The following is a 20,764-nucleotide window of genomic DNA, read 5'->3' on the forward strand; positions in this document are numbered from 1 at the left end:
AAATGGAATGTCATACTAAAGAGGTAATTTATGATACAACTGCGCTGACTGCTTCTGCCTTATTTGCTATATAAATAATTAAACAGGAAGTGAAATTTCTATAACAAAACCAATAAACTATTACCACCACCAAAGCAAACAGAATAATTGTCTTGACTGCAAGGATTGAAATTGCAATTTGTGTTTTGCTGTATTGTTTTAGTCAAGGAAACAGAAATGAGTAATACAGGCTTACACACCAGAGAAACAATAAAATGATTTAAAAGAGGTGTGAAAGTTGTGGAAATAAAAACTAATGTCCATAAAAATATTTATGAAAGATCAATTACTAAATAATTTTTTTTTATCTATCAACTTTTTTAATATATAAAATTTACAAATAAACAATTAAGAAGTAAATTCGACCTTCACGAAATTAGAATCAAATAAATAAAGTATATGAACAACTAATACCAACAATTTTGAATATTGGTCCAACCACAATGAGATTTACAAAGATAACAAGAACTACAATATAAATTGCAAATAAAACGCTAAAATGTTCCAAATCTGTAGGAGGTCTTAGGGAAACATGGTTAACTTTTTTCTATAACATCAAGAATAAGTTTGATGAAGGGTAAATGAAAACTATGAACTCGGAGTAAAAACTTCTACATGTTTAATTACAAAATAGGTTCATAAAAGAGCTATATTATAGTTGTATAGGTTGAGATGAAAATTCTAATCATAATATTTTTGTTAAAAAAAAAAACACCTACATATAATAACAAATAAAGCAAACAAGTGAAAATTTCCCTTATACTTTATCTCTTTCCTGTACTTTACTTTTACTCCAACTTTCTAAAAACATATTATGGTTTTCTTTTTTTCTGAAATGTATTTGAATAATGAAAAGGGAAAATGATTACCTCAAATATTCTTTACATTGTCAAACTAAATCACTCCTACCTAGTAGGATTAACGGTTGGTATGTCGCTATTTTTGTTGTTCTGCTATTATCAAAATAAACCATTGTCCTGAACCCAAGAATTATCACAAACCAGATATGGCACTACAAAAAGCATGTAACAAAGATGCAAACAGGATCCTTCGAATAGTCAAAACAAGTCATTGCTTAATTGTGTTTCAGGGGAAATGCCAGAATTTTGGTTTTCTGGTAAATCTTTATAGATGATCTCAGGAAGCAAAAATGTTTGGCCATTTCAATGAAAACACAATTTCACTTTGCTACATTTAAGTTTCACATGGGGTGTTCACATTGCAAGAAAATGGCATGAGGCATTGGTCACAAACAGAAACACACTAAAATATTCAGGACAAAAAGATAATAATAAAAAATGAAAGAGTTTCTTTGACCTATTAAGAATATCTACTGATAATTTTATTTGGGTGCCTTCTTTTTTCAAAAGGAAAAAGTACAGAACAAATAGATGTATCTTACCTCTTTTCAAGAAAGAAAAAAAAAGAAAAGGAAAACGTTGATAACGAAGAGATCATCTTAACTTATCATAGAATATGGGCCCTTGGTGGTTAATCTGGATCTTAGTCATAACTGTGTTAAAAAATAAGAAAATGAGAAAAACAAATAAATAAATAACTTTGTTTGCCAAAGGAGACCACGCATTTAATATACTTTGGCTTCATCTGCTAGTAAAACTTTACTTCTTATATTGTTGTAAATCTTCCTTGGTTGGAAGCTTGATGATTTGAATCATATATGGTTACACAAAATAACATTCATTTGATTTGGTTAACATTAATTTTTAATAATTCATAGTCAGGATAAGAACGGAGTCAGAGGCTACCTGAAGAAGAGAGAGAACCCCAGACCTTGTCTAGATACTTTAAGACCAACAAAGAAGCTTCTTCAATAGTCATTAAGCCAGATGTATTTGGCCAGTGAGCGAGAGTGTCTTCACCATTGTTTCTCCCAATTGCCTGGAACATAGGTTGACAAAATATTCATTTGTGTATACCGTGATACCGTCCAGCAAAACTTCAAGGATCTGAGAATCTTACCTGCAAGTGTTTCAAAACAGTAGAGAACACTGGAGGGCTCCTTAGATGCAGTGCTCCCCAAGAGTACTCAGGCGGTACAACAGTCTGTCTAGAGAGAATGGGAGCGCAACTCCAAGCTAGCGGCCAATCCTTCAATAAAATGGCCTCACTATATGAACATAGCACTCTCTTCCCACCTTTCTTGCCGCCTACATCTGGAAACCCCTTTTCAGCAGGTATGCATGCAATTTTGCCCAGGATATCACAGAAGTTACTGCTATAAAAGACTGCAAAATTTGAGAATATAGCTTTCACAACAGATTCAGCCAACAACCATATCTCCAGAAGAACTTCATCCTGAGAGCTTGATAAGTCTGTCTCAAAATCATCAGTAACACCTCTAGATTTCAAAAATTCACATCCAAGGGATTCCACTCTCCTGGCACATTCTAGTATCACATCTGCTTCGGAAGCAGTTCGGAGGCCTGTTTTCCGTAGTATACGCAACCATCCATCTGTACCAAATCTTTCTCCAGGAAATTTCTTTGTCTCACCAGAGAAAGCAGATGTCAATAGAACATCATCAGGATCGAACAGATCCTTGGGCTTAGATAGCACTTCAGAAGATTCTTCAGCATTTCTTACAAACTTGGTCTCCCTCAAGGCTTCAACAACAGAAGAATCCAGTTGAAGCTCATCCCAATTTGTATACAGATATATCAAAATATCCTCTTGCTCAGACTGAGGTTTCCCTTCAAAGCCAGGTAAGCCAAACCTAATAAAAATCTGTTGATCATGCAAAACAGGGACCCCAAGGGCTTGGAGTAGTAAACTCTCCATGGAATCCGTAGAATAAGAAAGGCAATGCTCATCGTTTGGCTTGAGGAATGAATTTGAAGAGATCAAGCACTGATCTCCAGTTTGCAGTCTGGTATAAGATCCGATAACTGTTCTAAATATAGGCAGATCACATAACACTTCTAGTTCTTCTCTCACATATCCTGATTCATTTGAAGAAAAATCGGAAGCCAAAAGGATGAGTAGTTCATCACAGTCGGCAGCTGAAAATGAAGTGAGTTCAGGGAAGTATCCAGCATGTTTAGTTGCAGCCAGTTTGGACACAATAACTTGCCCTAGTGATTGCCCAGGGGCTGGTAAACAATTACATGGAGCAGCACAATCCATGAAAGTGGCATCAAATATAGGAATGTTGCACTGGTTCAACAATAATAACAACCAAGGGTATCTATTTTTGGCAACTTCAAAACCTAAAATAAAGGGGTGGATGGACTCAGATTCAGAAGATAATTCAGCCAGATCACCTTCTGATGTGCCCATTTCAGTGGCAGCACCAACAGAGTCTGGATCAGTAATGGAGGGTGGAATGAAAACCAGATGGCGTTCCTTTACACGACATAAGACTCGCCTACCAAGAAAAGCAGGAATAAGAGGCCAGTCAGCAAAAAGCGAGAGGTCTTCCAATGAGCCAGTGACATTTTTCCAAAAGAGTCTTATCCATTCAGGAGAAGGGCCTCCTTCACCACCAGAACTTGCAGTGCTTTCCCATGAAAACCAAGGAGCCATATTTGGGCACATGACATGATTCACCCACTTTTCATGAAAAATTAGTCTCATATGATTAGCCAGCAAGTGAAGAGAGAAATTTTGAAGTTTCAGTAAGCCTTGAAGACTGCGGTTAGATAAAATATCAGCCAAGATTGATCTGTCGAGTACTTTCAGATGGATAAATTTTGCTGCTACTGAAGACAACAGTGCTTGTTGATCCTTGTTTCCAACCCAAACTTCGGTAAATCCCAACTTTATTAGATGATTTGCTGCAGTTGGACATGGTAACCCTTTGAGCTCAGCAGCGATGAGTAGAAGTTTCTGGTCCCCACTCCTCCTCACACTGTCAATGCTGGTACCTGCAACATTGTTCCTCAGAACCAAGGGACCACCTGCCCTACCAATATCTTCAACAACTACACGGCCAAAATCAAATAAAGCCTTGCCCAAACTTGTCATCATCTCAAGTGCATCTCCTTTTGAACTGGCAGAACTTTGGGTAGACATCCCATGCAGTTTCTGCAATTCTCGAATTGATACAGAACCAGAACTGCTTCCCTCTTCTTTGCCAAAGTTATACATAAAATCAGAGCTAAAATTGTCTGACAATGCATCAGGTTGCACCTGAACTAGATTCATCGTCTAATTGAAGATCAGACAAGCAATATTCAAGCACATCTAGAAAAGTATCAATAGATCGAAGAATAATAGATGTTGAAGAAACCTTAAGAAGGTCCCGCACCATCTTAGGTTTGATTTCTCGAACCACAACTCCAACAGCCTGGATTTCAGTCACTAATTGCCATGGCACTGAAAACACTGGATAATGTTCCTTCACAAAGCCACAAACTGTGGCTGGTAGCACATTCCCACGCACATCACTTCGGGGTTGTGAAAGAAACATACCCTCTTCAGCCCTCACAAGATTTCCAGAGTACAGTTGCCACACTGGGAGATCAACAAGACGAGCATAGAAAGGCCTGATTACTTGTTCAATAACACATTCCCAATCTGCCATAAGCTTGTTACTTGGAAATAACTTACCATCATCACCTGATTGATTAATCTGCATGTGACCATTAGACCTGGGCCAAAAAGAATATTGATCAATATAGGCATTTAAAGCCACACCAACTGCATGACCCAAACTGAACTCCAGAGTAGAATTCAATGGTTCTCTTCTTAACTTCTGCATTTCCAACACCATTTCAATATAGGAGTCACGGACACAAGACATCAGCTCTCTGTTCCAAGCTTCTATCAAATGATTTCCTGCATCAAGCTGTGCCTCAGCCAACGCTTCAATATTTTGGTATTTGAAGAGGTAACGGCCTCGGTTGTGACGAACAAGGAAGCAGCCAAGAATTGTGACAGGTATGTTTATACCACCACTTAAAGGAAGAGGGCACAAAAGGGAGCTTGACCAACAAGCCTCAGTAGGTTGGGCATTTCTGCATATATGCGCTGCAACTCCAGCAACGGGTGTAAGGTTGTATGCCAGATACCGTCTAATTAAGAAGATGATAAATGAAATGACATCGTCATAACCATTGTAATAATTGGGTTCGAGGAAATAAAAAAATGCTACAAAAATGAGTAAACAGAGGAAAAGGAATAAGGAAATTCTCAGAAGATGTGGATTCATAAAACTTCCATGCAGCCCATCCCAACCAACAACAACATATCCAGCCTTTATCCCACTATGTGGGGTCGGCTACATGAATTCTAGACTTCCATGTATTTCTATCTTTTGTCATATCTTCATTGAGATCCATACACTTCATATCAAACTTTAATGTCTCCCTCAAAATCTTCTTAGGTCTGCCTCTACCTCTTTTTTTGATTAATTGTTTCATTTCATCAACTCTCCTCACAGGAGCGTCTCTTGGTCTCCTTCTCACATGATCAAACCATCTTAGTCTAGTCTCTCTCATCTTCTCCTCTATTGGCACTGCTCCTATCTTATTACGAATAACTTCATTTCTAATTTTATCTTTTCTTGTATGGCCGCACATCCATCTTAACATCCTCATCTCCGCTACACTCGTTTTTTGCTCATGTTGGTATTTGACTGCCCAACATTCTGAGCCGTATAACAAAACTAGTCTTATAGCTGTCCTATAGAATTTTCCTTTCAATTTTAATGGGATTTTATCATCACATAACACTCCCCGAAAATGCCAAACGCACATACACACAGGATAATGGAAGAAAAAAAAATCCCATCTCTGCAGTCCATTCTTACAACTTTCTATTGTATACCACCAACAACATAGACCCTTAAAAAATTCCCTTGTAGATATCTGTTATACTAATATGTAATATAAGTAAAATGTAGTTATTTCAATATAATCAGATAACTATCCCCATTAATGAAAATTATATTTTAGTACACTAACTCCATTAAACTAAATTTAAATTTTAACTACTCTAAGAGCTCTCTTTGCAATGGGTTCTTCTTCCCAATTACTTTTGGGTAAGAACTCTCTGTGTATTTGCCTAGACTCTCTCCCTTTCTCATACCCAGCTCTCCAATAACTGTTCTTTGCCTAGACTCCTCTGAAAGGGCACTACTTGCCTTCTCCCGTCATCCCCCCCACCCCCCGCATAAGTCATCTTTCTTCTTCACTCCCAGATCTTCCCAAGTAGCTGCTCCAAAAAATCAATCCACATCCACATTAGACCAATTATCATCCAGAAAATCCATGCATGGCTTTATTAACTCATCCAACTGTAGTGTCTAAAAATTCAAGTCAAACCCCTGAACCCGAAAAAGCTTAATTCCAAGATTAAGTGCTCAAAGTGCAGACAACACATAACACCACATCAGGTACAGAGATGCACAGCTCTTCATTTGATAGTATAAACAAAATTCATAGACAATGGTCATGGTAAGCAAATGGATGAAAAACAACCAGACAACCAACCACCACTGAACTACCTATAGCTCTGACTCAAGAAAGATACCCATGAAGTACAGAGCTAACTCCCTCCCACGACATCAAATTTTCTATCTATCTATGTCAATGTAGCCAAGAGACTATAATGTGCCAAGTATAAAAGTCATTTTTAACTCATTTGAACAATGATGACATAAAGAAGGTAATGATAGCATCCAGAGAACTATATGAATTGTTGTTGGAAAATCAGATCCCTCAATCTATGGGATAGATTATAATTAATCTTAATTGTTGGGATTGATTGATTGATGTAAATTAGTAATTAATGTCATTAAGATTCCTTCTATTCCTTAGTTATAGGGATTTTACTGATTTCCTTCTCCTAATATATTGTAACCATTCCTTGTGAAGTCAAAGAGAAATAAATACTATGTTTTCAGTTTTCTTTTACATGGTATCAGAGTCATCTTCCTAGGGTGTTTTTCCAGCCTTCATTGCCTTCCTTTCCAGCTCCCTTTGTCTCTCCAGCCTTCATTGCCAACTGTTTTGCCTTCATCGTTTGGCGTATATCTTGTCAGCCTTAATCGCCGCTGCCACATTCCCCGGTTCTGCCATTGTTGCAGTTCTGCGGTGTACATCCCTCAATTGCAGGCCTTTATTGCCAACACTCTTTCATCCTCGTGCGTTACTCATATTCAGCATCACCTCTGTCCGCCCTAGCCTTGGCTGTTGCATACATCCTTGTCTCTCTCGTGTCTGGTTCCGGTGTTCCTTGTCAGTCGTTCATCTCCAGCATTGCTCCTGTTGGCTGTCGCTGCCCCAGAACGAGAAGCTTCTCAGGCTGCTGTTCGGTCTTCCTCGTTTTGTTGTTCACCTTGACATCTCCAACGAGCATCCAGCAACCGCCGCCAACAGCCATCCAGCTCCCTGCACCGTTGCAAACCAAGGGGTACAGCATCGTTTGCTGCTGCTGCTTTATTGCAGGTTTGCTGGTGACCTTTCTGACGCTACTCTCGGAGCTGGAAGCCAGTTGTTCGTTGCTGCTTCTCATCAGAAAGAGCTGCAGGGCCTCCTCTGCACTGACAAAATCAGCAAGAACTATCTCTAACCCCAGTAGCATTTTTGTTAGGAGCTAGGTCAGCGAACTAATTAACCTTGCTAGCAGCACAAGTGTTATAGGTGGTGAGCCTTCTCAGATCTGGAAAAACTACTCACAGCAAGGTGAGTTTGAGAGATTTTTTGGATAGATTTTTTCCACAAAACTAGTCATTGGCAGACTGGTTATTGATGGCGAGGGCAGGTATGTGCCTTAATTCTGAGTGCTTTAATGCCTTATATACAGCTAGGAATAATCTTTGGATCTTAGATTTTGGAGCCACCGATCACATGACACCTAACCTAAAATTCTTTGAGACCTTTGAACCAATATCAAACTCCAGAAAAATTACAGTTGCTAATGGCCAAGCTATCCCTATAGTTGGGCAAGGAAATGTATGTTTGAACCCATCTCTACCTGACCAACAAGTACTTTATGTGCCTAGCCTCTCCACCAATCTACTTTTAGTTCACAAGCTTGCCCAAAGCCTTAATTGCTGTGTAATTTTCTCACCTCATGATTGTGTGTTTCAAGACCTAGCCACAGGGAAGATGATTGGCGCTGTTAAGGCACTTAATGGGTTGTACTATCTACAAGGGAGCAGTGAGCCACCTGCAGGAGATCAGCCTAGCTTAAGTCACTCCTCTTCTCTGCATACTTCCACTCAGTCCAATATCTGGCTTCAGCATTTTAGGTTAGGTCATCCTCCTTTCCTTTTGTTAAAATTTATGTTTCCAAACTTGTTTAAAAGGGTAGTTATTAGTATGTTTCATTATGATGTGTGTGAATTGTCCAAACACCATCGGGTACCTTATGCTATCAGTAATAAACTTTTCTTGTCTCCTTTTTCTTTAATGCACTCTAATGTGTGGGGGTCTTCTAAGGTCTCTAATTATTCTGGGACCAAATGGTTTGTATTCTTTATAGATGATTGGACTAGGATGACATGGGTTTACTTATTCAAGGACAAAGCAGCCATCAGCAGCATTCTACCCTTGTTTCATAGAATGATTTTAACTCAATTTGGGGTTTCTATTAAAAGGATTAGGACTGATAATGCAAGGGACTATTTTAACCATCATCTCAATCATTTTTTTCCAACAAAAATGGATTGTTCATGAATCCTCTTGTGTGGAAACTCCCCAACAGAATGGAATTGTTGAAAGAAAGATGAGGCATCTCCTAAACATTCTTAGGGCTCTCTTGCATCATCATTCAATTCTTAAAACCATTTGGGGTGAAGCAGTATTGACCACAACCTATTTAATTAATAAGGTTCCCTCAAGAGTCCTAAATCATCTCTCCCCATTTCAGTGTCTCTCTACTCATTTTCCAAAAATTGGTCTGCATACTCCTCTCCCTCTTAAGATATTTGGTTGTGTGGCTTTTGTCCATGTATCTAAACATCATAGGAATAAATTTGATGCCCGAGCCCTTAAGTGTGTATTTCTTGGCTATTCTCCTACTCAAAAGGGGTAGGTACAAGTGTTATCATCCTCCTACCCAAAAGGTCCTTATATCTAAGGATGTAACATTTGTTGAAAATCAGTCTTTTCTCAAGGCTCCTACTTCTAGTCCTTAGGGGGGAGAGTGCTTCTATTGATCATGGTCTTCCTATCTTAGAAGAGTCTCAGCCCTATCAACTTCAATCTTCTTTGGATCCTAAATCTTTTGATTCTCCTATTTATTCTAATCCTCTGCCAGCAGATTCCGAAGACTTAGAACCATCGTCTGACTCTCCAATTCTTGTTCAGCCTAGGATATCTCCTATTCGGTTCAAAAGCTCACCATATGTGTATAAGAGGAAGGGAGAGCCTAACCCAGGTGCTATGCAGGATCCATCAACTACCCCTCGATTAGGTTTGGAATTCACTCAACATTCTGATTTGCTTAACCCTACTAATTGTCCTAACCCTGAAATCTTAGACCTGGGTTTTCCTATTGTTGTTAGAAAAGGTGTGAGGAGTTGTACACAGCATCCTATACCCAAATTTGTTTCTTACCACAGATTGTCCCTGAAACACAAAAGTTTTTTGTCCTCCCTTGATTCCATAGCTATTCCTAAGACTATAGAAGAGGTATTACAGAACCAATATTAGGTACAAGCTATGCAGGAAGAAATGAAGGCCTTAGAAAAGAATAATACCTAGGAAATGGTGCCTAGACTGAAGGGGGTTCAACCGGTAGGGTGCAGATGGGTATTTAATGTGAAATACAATGTTGATGGTACATTGAAAAGATATAAAGCCCGATTAGTGGCTAAGAGCTATACCCAAACTTATGGCATCGATAACTTGGAGATATTTGCACCCGTGGCAAAAATGACTAGAGTGAGGGTTCTCCTATCTTTGGCTAGATGTTATGGTTGGGAGTTGATGCAGCTAGATATGGAAAATGCCTTCCTACATGGTGACTTGGAGAAAGAGGTATTTATGGAACCCCCCCACCTGGTTTTTCTAATGAAGTTGCAAGTTATGTTTGCAGATTAAAAAAGGCATTGTATGGATTAAAGCAATCCCCAAGAGCTTGGTTTGATCGATTCTCAAGAGCTATGAAGGCAATGGGGTATTGGCAAAGTAGAGGAGATCACACTTATTCATAAAGCATTCCAAGAAAGGTACTCTAACAGCCCTACTTGTTTATGATGATGACATAATTGTTACTAGCAATGATGAGGATGAGAAGAAATTGCTAAAAAGAAATCTGGCCCGAGCATTTGACATCAAAGACCTTGGTAGGCTCAAGTATTTCTTGGGAATAGAGGTTACATACTCAAAGGAGGGTATATTTCTTTCCCAAAGAAAATACACCATGGACTTATTGGAAGAAACCGGATTGATAGGTGGCAGGGCAACAAATACTACCTTGGATCCGAACCTGAAATTAGGACCAAGTGACAGTCCATTGGTGGATAAAGGGAGATACCAGAGGTTAGTAAGAACGCCGATTTACCTATCCCACACCCGGCCTGACATAGCTTTTGATGTCAGCTTGGTAAGTCAGTTCATGCATAGTCTCACTGAAGAGCATATGCAAGCTGTATGGAGAATTTTGTGTTATCTGAAATCAACACCTGAAAAAAGTCCCTTGTTTAAATCAGGACAGGAGTTGGAAGTCAGGGGATACACTGATGTTAACTATGGTGGTTCGCTTGTGGATGGGAGGTCGACTACTGGCCATTGTGTGTTTTGGGGGTGAAATTTAGTGTCATGGAGAAACAAAAAACAAGGAGTTGTGGCCAGATCTAGTGTTGAAGCAAAGTTTAGGGCACTGGCCCTTGGATTGTGTGAGTTACTTTGGATGACAATTATGCTTAGTGATTTGAAAATACTTGGTCATGGTCCTATGGAATTAATGTGTGACAATCAATTAGCAATCAACATTGCACACAATCCAGTGCAACATGATCGCACTAAGCATGTTGAGATAGATCACCATTTCATCAAAGAAAAGCTAGATGTTGGGGAAATTTGTTTGTCTTTTGTTCCCTCAGAAAAACAGTTAGCTAATTTACTCACCAAAGGTTTACCTCTCAAGTGGTTTGAAGAACTTGTAAGCAAGCTTGGAATTATTGATATTCATTCGTCAGCTTGAGGCGAAGTATTATAGGAAAATCAGATCTCTCAATCTATAGGATTGATTATCAATCCCAATTATCTCACAACCTATGGGATTTATTATAATCAATCTTATCCCACAATCTATGGGATTGATTATAATTAATCTTAATTGTCGGGATTAATTGATTGATGTAAATTAGTAATTTATATAATTAGGATTCCTTCTATTCCTTAGTTATAGGGAATTGATTAATTTCTTTCTTCTATATATATTGTAATCATTCCTTGTGAAGTCAAAGAGAAATATATATTGTGTTTTCAGTTTTCTTCTACATGAATCCATTTCTTCCTAACAGTCTTACACAATTTCACAAAATAATGTTAAACATGAGCAGTAGAGGTACATGTCAGTGTCCCAGCCTGAACACTAAACATGCAAATATATAACTGTCCAGGAGCAAGATGACATTAAACTCGTTATTCCACAAAAGTTTAATCAAAAATATAAATCATGATGTGAATCATAAAGCATGTTTAAAGTTTCCTAAGGGATTAACCAAAATCAAGCATTACTGCAACAAAATTCCTACGTACCTATCAAGGGCCATATTCCTAGTTTGCCCAGAACCGAGGCTAAGTGCAACAAGCCATTGATCAACGACTCTAGTTCCCCCTTGCCACAAGTTCACATCAATTATATGCAACTTGGTTGCAGCATTTGAGCCACTAAATAATCTAGATATTTGAAATTTTCTCCATTTCTTTTCTGAAAATGGATTTCTCAAAATTGCATGAGATGAATCAACATAAAGTGTGTAATCATGGCGAAGCTGTGGGCTTTCTTCCTCCCATGTCGATAGTGTCACCTGGAAATGTTTAAGAAAAACACAAAGATGTAATATTAAAACATACTACTAGATTATGCAAAAGATCACTTGTGAACAATAATAAAATCTGAAAAACTCAGCCGCACAGAGATTATGCAAAAGCTGTTGGCTCGTTTAAAAAGTACTAACCCGTGCTGCCATATTCTTTCATATTTACATATCCCATTTGCTTCAGAAAAAGTTAAAACTCTATCATTTGTTATGTCTACAAGCTATGAGGACAGACTACTAAATAGGTGTTCTTTTGTCAAGCTCGTAGGGTATAGGGCATATTTTGAGAACTAACAAGAATTCTAATACAATTTCTCAAATTCTCTCTCAATTCTCTTTTTTTGTGTCCTCTCTAATTTCTCTCTATTCTCTCTCCGTTTCTTTCTTCCATTCTTCCTTCTTGTTTCTACATTGGAAAACCCTAGGTTCAAGACTTAGGTATTGACATCTCTCCATATCCAACATGTATAAGATGAACATAAATGTCAAACATTACATCTCCAAGCCCCTGGTGGCAAGTTAGTCACCGATGACTTGTGAGACAATAAAATGTCATAAGCCACATGAAATATCAAATAGCAAATAGCTAGCTTATATCGGGCTTTCTCGAGTTGACAATACTTTTTGTTTGGAAGTTCCCTGCACCACCCCACCCCAAACTTTGGCATATCCCTGTCTGAAGGATAACACATACGGTAGTTGCAGCCACACACGCCAGCTGGACTGACCTGAGACACGAGGTCTGAGTAGCCTTCCTTAGGACCTGTCAGTGCTTAGTTTATAAGGTAGTAACCCCAGAGGTTGGGAATTAGAAACTCCATTTAACTTGTCTCTAACTTCTTCACTTAAAGTGTGTGTTCTATGTCTTAACTTAGCTCCTCCCATCTCACTTTCCCTGATCTCGGCTCATTGGACACTATAGTTAATCCCAACAGTCAACTTTTTATTGAAGAGTCAACATATTTTGCATTTTTCCTCCAACTGTTGACTGCCTCCTTCGTCAATCAACCTTCCAGACTTCCTGGTGCTTGACAATCAACTGCTCCGATTGCCTGAATCCCATTCTTTCACTCAGTTGACCTTCCAGTTTACTTTAACTTGGTACTAACCTGCCTTTTACTCTAATATGCAAGTTTAACCTACTCAATAGTTATTCATTCTAGTTACCACGGCAAACAAGTCAACTACACATCATTACTATCCCATACATAATTCCAAATCGATATAACAAGGCTTCATGGCAATATTAATATGCTTCCATTTCCACAAATAACTTACCATAAACCACACAGGTTGAAGTATTTTCTTGGCATTAAGGTAGCTCAATCTACCCATAGTGTGTGCATCTCTCAAAGGAAGAGACTGGTATGCTTGATTCCCAGCCTATAGATACTCCTATGGATCCTAATGTTAAGCTTGTACCAGGACAAGGAGAGCCATTGGAGTATCCTTGGCGGTATAGGAGACTGGTTGGGAAGCTTAATTACCTCACCATTACATGGCTAGACATCTCTGTCGCGCGTCGCCAGCTCTAAGACTATATTGCACTGCCATTTTAATTCCTTTTGCATTATTATTATTGCTGTAATTTTTATTTCGGTATTTCCTTATTAGTGACTGGACAATTAGAATATTCCTATGCATGTGGGCAGCTGGTTGTTTGTTGCAACGGCCGGGCTGGGGAATCTGCCCTTTGGGCAGCCTATATATAGTCCGTTACATGGCTATGGAGAGCATGAAATGAGAAATCACTGAATTCTACTTCTCTATCGAACTTCCCTCTCTCTCCCTTTTCTCTCTTCCTTCTCAATATCGTTTCTGCACATGCTCTACTTTGAGCAGCACCTATTCCGATCCTAACCAGATTGGAAAGCAAGCCATTGCCATGTTTGGGTCGTGACAACTTAGTATCAAAGCTCCGGTTCTCGGCCGAAAGCATTGAACCAATGGCGGACGGAACTAGGATGAAGGGATTAGAGACGCAGCTGCAGCAAGTCAGCTCGTCTCTGGGTGATTTTCACAATCGGGTCGATCAATTAGAGTTGGGGGCTACGAGGGAGCATGAAGCAATCGTAGCATTGGGTCGCAAGGTGGAGAGCTCCATGGAAGGATTGGAGCGCAAACAGGATAGCTCCATTGTGAGGGTGCGGGAGGAGTTGGGAGCTTAGACACAACAATTTATGTTGATGTTTACCCGATAGCATGCGATAAGCCTCTCACCTGACTTTCCTCCCAGGGGTAGAATTGAACCCATTCTAGGAGAGAATATAATGAACCGAGGAAATGAGCACCGGGAAAATGAGATTAAACCAGAGGAGGAAATAGAAGGATTCATGAGAAGAAGAAGAGACGACCAAATTAATCACCAACCACCTGGATTCCCTATGCCCTGAATGGAGATACTAGCCTTTGAAGGAGTTAATCCCCGATGGTGGATAAGGAGATGCGAGAGGGGGTTTGAATGGTATAATATGCCCGAAAGACAAAGGATCACTTTGGCTTCGGCCTACTTTAACGAGGTGGTGGATGCTTGGTACCAAGGATGTGTGAGAGTGGGGAGGATTCACACTTGGGAAGAATTTGCAGAAAAATTGAATGAACGCTCAGGGAAAGAAGCATGGTGGACATTGTCGAAGAGTTTAACAAGCTGAAGCAGGTCGGAAGTGTGGAATCTTATCAGAAACGGTTTGAGGAGCTTAAGTCACTTATGATCCACCATAATCCTCACATTTCTGAAGCTTATTTTGTGTCTAGGTATTTAAGTGGGTTGAATGATGAATTGAGACCAATGGTAAAAGTGCTGAAGCCCAGAACGGTCGAGCAAGCTTCAGAAAGCGCACGACTACAGGAGATGGTGGTTGAAGCTCTAGTGAAGAAACAGAAGCAACAACAGAAGAGCATGGGGTAGGGGTCGTTTCCTCCAGGGGGTAGAAACCCCAATAGGGAGGTAGTCGGGGAGAGTGTTGCAACTAAAAATGTGGCTGGAGGAGGTTTTTCATCCTATGGTGGTAGATTGGGAGATCAGAGGAGACTGTCTGGGTTGTGCTATAGATGTGGGGACAAGTATTTCCCTGGACACCAATGTAAGGGGCAAAATTTGTTGTTAGAAGGCGATGAGGAAGGGGTAAACGAAATTGAAAAAGGAAGTGAAGAAGAACAATGTGAAAGGGGACACGATGGAGAGATTTCCATACATGCACTCAAGGGAGTCCCTAACAACAAAATAATTAAGGTTGAAGGGAAGGAAAAGGACTACAGCCTAATGACCTTGATTGATAGTGGAAAAACTCACATCTTCCTTGATGAAGGAATGGTTGGGAAGCTCAAGTGCAAGTTGGCCAGTACACAACCACTGAGTGTAACCGTTGCCAATGGAAACAGGGTAATATCAAGTCAACTTGCCAAGGATTCTGCTGGGAAATGCAGAGAGAGCCATTCGAGGCTAACTTGAGGCTATTGGGCCTAGGGGGTTGTGATGTCGTTTTGGGCGTAGATTTGATGAAACAAGTTAGTCCTATTAGTTTTGATTTTAATAGGATGAAAGTTTCCTTTGAGAAAGGGGGAAGAAGATTGACTTTGTCTGGAGGAAGGGAAGCAGGAGTATGCAAGATGATAATTGGAAAAAGGCTTCAAAATATGTTCAAGAACAAGAGGGGGCGGCTAACACAATTGTTTTCAATTGTGTCGGTAGATGAGGCACCAGGAAGTGCTAAGCCAGGAGAGACCTATTTCAGCATCAAGACCCCAAACTCCACTGCTGGGCACGTACAAAACTCTGCTCTACTTGATAAATTGTTGATTGAATTTAATGATCTATTCCAAGAACCAAAAGCCCTTCCCCCTAACTGAGAATTTGACCATGTCATCCATCTTAAACCCAACTCAGAGCCTGTTAATATGAGATCTTACAGATACCCACCAATTCAAAAATCTGTCATAGAAACCATGGTTAGGGAAATGTTGCAACAGTCCATCATTAAACCCAACCATAGCCCTTTTGCTTTTTCGGTTTTATTAGTAAGAAAAAAAGATGGTTCATGACGCTTTTGTGTGGATTATCGCCAACTTTACGCCATGACTATCAAGGGCAAGTTTCCTATACCTTTGGTGGAAGATCTCTTGGACGAACTAAGTCAAGCCAAATTATTTTCTAAACTTGACCTTCACTCGGGTTATTATCAAATTAGGATGAAACCCGAAGACACTCCCAAAACGGCCTTTAGAACCCATCATGGGCATTTTGAGTTTCTAGTGATGCCATTTGGGCTCACCAATGCCCCAACCACTTTTCAATCACTAATAAACCAAATCTTTGAGCCTTACCTAAGGAAGTTTATATTGGTTTTCTTCGATGACATACTTATCTATAGCCCATCCTTTGAAACTCACCTAAAACACCTTAAAACCACTTTTGAGATCCTAAAATCCAATCAGCTCTATATCAAGAGGTCCAAATGTGCTTTTAATCAAAGCCAAGTGGAGTACCTAGGGCTAGGGCATGTGATTTCGGAAAAAGGGGTCAACACCGACTAGGGCAAGATAGAGGCAATGTTAATTGGCCAAAACCCAAGTCAGTCCGAGCTTTAAGAGGATTCTTGGGCCTCACCGACTACTACCGCAGATTTGTCATGGGATATGGGGTAATTAGTAAGCCCTTGACTAGGCTCTTGAAGAGGGAGGGAAGGGTTTAATTGGGGTGAGGAAGCTAACATAGCCTTTGAAAGGGTAAAGGAGGTAGTGAGCCTTTGAAAGGGTAAAGGAGGTAATGAGTAGGGTACCCACCTTGGGGCTACCTGATTTTGGCAAACCATTTGTATTGGAAACTGATGCTTGTGCAACTAGTATTGGGGCAGTGTTGATGCAATAAGGGAGACCTCTGGCCTTTCTTAGTTGTGCATTAGGACTAAAACATGTGGGGTTAAGCATATACGAGAAGGAGTTCTTGGCTGTATTAATGGTTGTTGATAAATGGCGGCATTATTTCGAGGGAGGAAGGTTTATAATTAAAACCGACCATAAAAGCTTGAAATTTTTGTTACAACAGAAATCGCACACCCAGCTACAAAAGAAGGGGATGTCCAAGCTTATGGGGCTGGACTATGTGATCCAGTACAGAAAAGGGAAAGAAAATGTGGCTGTCGATGCCTTGTCCAGGTGTCATGAGGTTGGAGAAGTGACCCTTATAACTACGGTCGTCCTTGATTGGTGCAAGAAAATTATTGACAGCTACGAAGGGAATGCAAGGATCAAGCAAGTACTAGAAAGGGTTGCTACGGGCAGCTAAGAGGAGGATGGATACAGCTTAAGTGGAGGAGTGTTGAGATACCATGGAAGGATAGTGGTGGGAGATGATGATGGTCTCAGGAAGAGAATACTGCGATCCCTTCACGAGTCATCCTTGGGGGGGCACTCAGGAGTACAAAACACTTACCTAAGGGTAAAACAATTGTTTTATTAGCAGGGTCTTAAAGCAGAGGTGAAGAAATTTGTCATGGCCTATGAGGTGTGCAAACAGTGCAAGAGTGAGATGGTAGCCTACCCTGGGCTTCTACAACCCCTACCGATCCCAGGCCAAGCTTGGGAAAGCATCTCTATGGACTTCATCGAAGGGTTGCCGAAATTCGAGGGTAGGGACAGCATCTTGGTAGTTGTTGACAGGCTCACAAAATTCGCATACTCCATAGGGTTGACACACCCTTTTACAGCTCAAGATGTGTCCCAAATATTTTTGGATCAAGTGGTTAAGGGGCATGGGACCCCAAGGACTATTATTTCAGACCGAGATAAGGTTTTTACTAGTTTGCTATGGCAGGAGCTCATGAAGGCCTTGGGAACGAGGTTGAACATGTCCACGGCCTATCACCCTCAAACGGGTGGCCAAACCGAAAGGGTGAATCAAAGCTTAGAAACTTATCTGAGGTGCATGAGTTTTCTGCACCCTGAAGAATGGCATAAGTGGCTGCCAATGGCACAATGGTGGTACAATTCTAACCACCACTCATCACTCAAAATGTCACCATTTGAGGCTCTTTTTGGTTACCAACCCCCTTTGATACCGACTCTAGGGAATTACTCAATAGTGGCTAAAGTGGAAGACTATTTGTAGCAAAGGAAAAGGGCGTTGCAGCAGTTGAAAAGAGAGTTGGCATCGGCTCAAAACAGGATGAAGCAAATCTCTGATCGCAGAAAAAGTGATCGAGAGTTCAATGTGGGCGAGGAAGTATATCTAAGACTGCAATATCCCCATCTTAAGTCCATTTCGTCGGGGGCCTATATCCAAACTTAGCCCAAAGTATTTTGGGCCTTTCCCTATAATTGGTAAGATTAGTTGAGTGGCTTATCGGCTGAAACTTCCTGAGGAGTCTCGCATCCATCCCGTATTCCATGTCTCGCTATTAAGAAGTCAGCCGAAGCACAGTTGGTTAGTCCTATGTTGCCACAATTGCCTAAAGAAGTCAGGAGAACGGTGGAACCAGAGGTGATATTGGATTGTAGGGTCATCTACAAGCAAGGGGCACCTATCATACAAGTGTTAGTCAAATGGCAGGGAGCAGGAGAGGAAGAGTGCACATGGGAATACCTTCCACAGCTATTGCAGCAGTTTCCCATATCAGCTAGCCTCCTCAGTCTTTCTTGAGGACAAGAAAGAGCTAACGAGGGGGGAATTGTCACGCGTCGCCAGTTCTAAGACTATATTGCACTGCCATTTTAATTCCTTTTTCATTATTACTAAAACAACAATAACAACAACAGGTTGTTGGATATACTGATACAAATTGGGTTGGTTGTCCTATAAATAGGCGCTTTACCTCGGGTTATTGTATCTTGGTTGGAGGAAATTTGGTGTCTTGGAAGAGTAAGAAGCAAAATGTTGTTTGAGAACAAAGGACACAAGTAGGTTGTTGGATATACTGATGCAGATTTAGTTGTCCTACAGATAGGCACTCTACCTTGGGTTATTGTATCCTGATTGCAAGAAATTCGGTATCTTGGAAGAGTAAGAAGCAAAATGTTGTGGCTAGATCTAACGCAGAAGCAGAATATCGGGCTATGGCTTTAGCCACATGTGAGCTGATTTGGCTCAAGCAACTTCTTACGAAGTTGAAATTTGGAAATTCAAGACCTATACAACTTATTTGTGATAATCTGACGGCCCTTCATATTGTCTCTAATCCAGTTTTTCATGAGCGGACCAAACACATAAAGATAGACTGTCACTTTGTGAGATAGAAATTGATTTCTGGAGAGATTAGTACCTCATTTGTTGGCTCTAATGACCAGCTGGCTAATCTTCGTACCAAGGCATTACAGGGCCCACGGCTTGCCTACATTTGTACCAAGCTAGGCACATATGATATATATGCACCCGCTTGAGGGGGAGGTTTAGAATTAGTGTTGTACATATTATATATATATATATGCTAGATAGTGTTGTACATATATATTAGGAAGATATGTTGTCCCATGGTTGTACCTTGTACATTGGTGTGTATATATATTTATATATATATACCACATTGTGAATAAGACAATATACAATATTTTTTTTCTCTCAAAATATAACACCTTTATACAACATGGATGATAGCAAGGATCAGTTTACATACTTTTGAAATACAACATGCTTTGACATCAAAGTAACTATAAGTTGTCTTCAATCTTCATAACACAATAGCACCTTGTCAACTTCATGCAGGTCTCCCATTCTCATTAGGGTTTTCCTTAGGCTGAAATGTGATATGCACATGGCATAAGCTCAACTACTCAATAAGAGCATCTATGGCATGCATACACAACATGATGGCAACATCCTTTCAACACATTTTACTTTTGGGTGCACTCTATGTTCGTGCTTATACTCCATACTTGAGCAACATCATTTTTGATGGCCAAAGGGGCCCAAAGGCCCACCCTTGACCTTCAACACATTTCCCAAACCAACAGGGGCATAAGAGTTCCTATGAGCATTGGGTGTTGATAGATATTCTTAAACTGTATGCCAGTAAAGAAGGCATTAGATTACAATATTCTTGATTGGTAAGTCATCTATGTTTTAACTTGAACAAGTGTTATATTTTTCATGGTGTTGAATAAGTTTTTTTCTTTTTGGTTTGGTTTGTAGCAATGGTAACATTGATCCTTTGTGACTAAAAGGTCACAGGTTCGAGTTACAAAAACAGCCTAGTTACAAAGCAAAGATAATGTTGTGTACAAAAACACCCTGCAAAGCCAACACCCTCCATATCCATATTCTCATGTTTTTTTCTCTTTTGACTTTTCAATGTGGGTGGGGTGTGGGGGGAATAACAATATTTGTACATGGAATAAAATAATCAAACACAATAAATATAGGCATTTTCTAAAAGGGCCCCCCCCCCCCCCAAAAAAAAAAAAAAAACACACCGTGATCCCATTTATGTAGTTTAAGTCCATGGTTACATCCATATCCATAACCAAGCATCTTGACAAACGAGTTAATTGTGAATTTGTGATGTTCCTTATATCTAAGACCTGCACTGAACATGTACTCCTGAATTTGATTAATAAAGCTTCAGAAAAGCCAATTTCAACAGCAGCACATTGAAAAGGAATGAGCACAACTAACATTTGCAGACATTAGCTCACTACTGGGGCAGGTTTTATTTGATAACATAGGAGTTATTTTCCCTCTCCGTTACTATTGGGGACAAGTATGGTCAAGGATAAATAACTAGCGGTGGAGGATTAAACTGTTTCAGGCCTTAGCAAAGTGGTCCTGTTCTGCTG

At 40.0% G+C, this 20,764-nt stretch overlaps 1 protein-coding gene across 1 annotated transcript in view; it reads right to left on the bottom strand.

Annotated features, from left to right (window-relative positions):
• The window catches only part of LOC127809789 (uncharacterized), a 58,025-nt gene that overhangs the window by 7,132 nt on the left and 30,129 nt on the right, over nt 1-20,764 (bottom strand). Inside the window, 4 exon segments of the mRNA XM_052348886.1 lie at nt 1,806-1,938; nt 2,020-4,188; nt 4,190-5,072; nt 11,715-11,986. Coding sequence (XP_052204846.1) covers nt 1,806-1,938; nt 2,020-4,188; nt 4,190-5,072; nt 11,715-11,986 — 3,457 coding nt within the window.

Source organism: Diospyros lotus, chromosome 9 (assembly GCF_014633365.1).
Source record: "Diospyros lotus cultivar Yz01 chromosome 9, ASM1463336v1, whole genome shotgun sequence".
NCBI lineage: Eukaryota > Viridiplantae > Streptophyta > Magnoliopsida > Ericales > Ebenaceae > Diospyros > Diospyros lotus.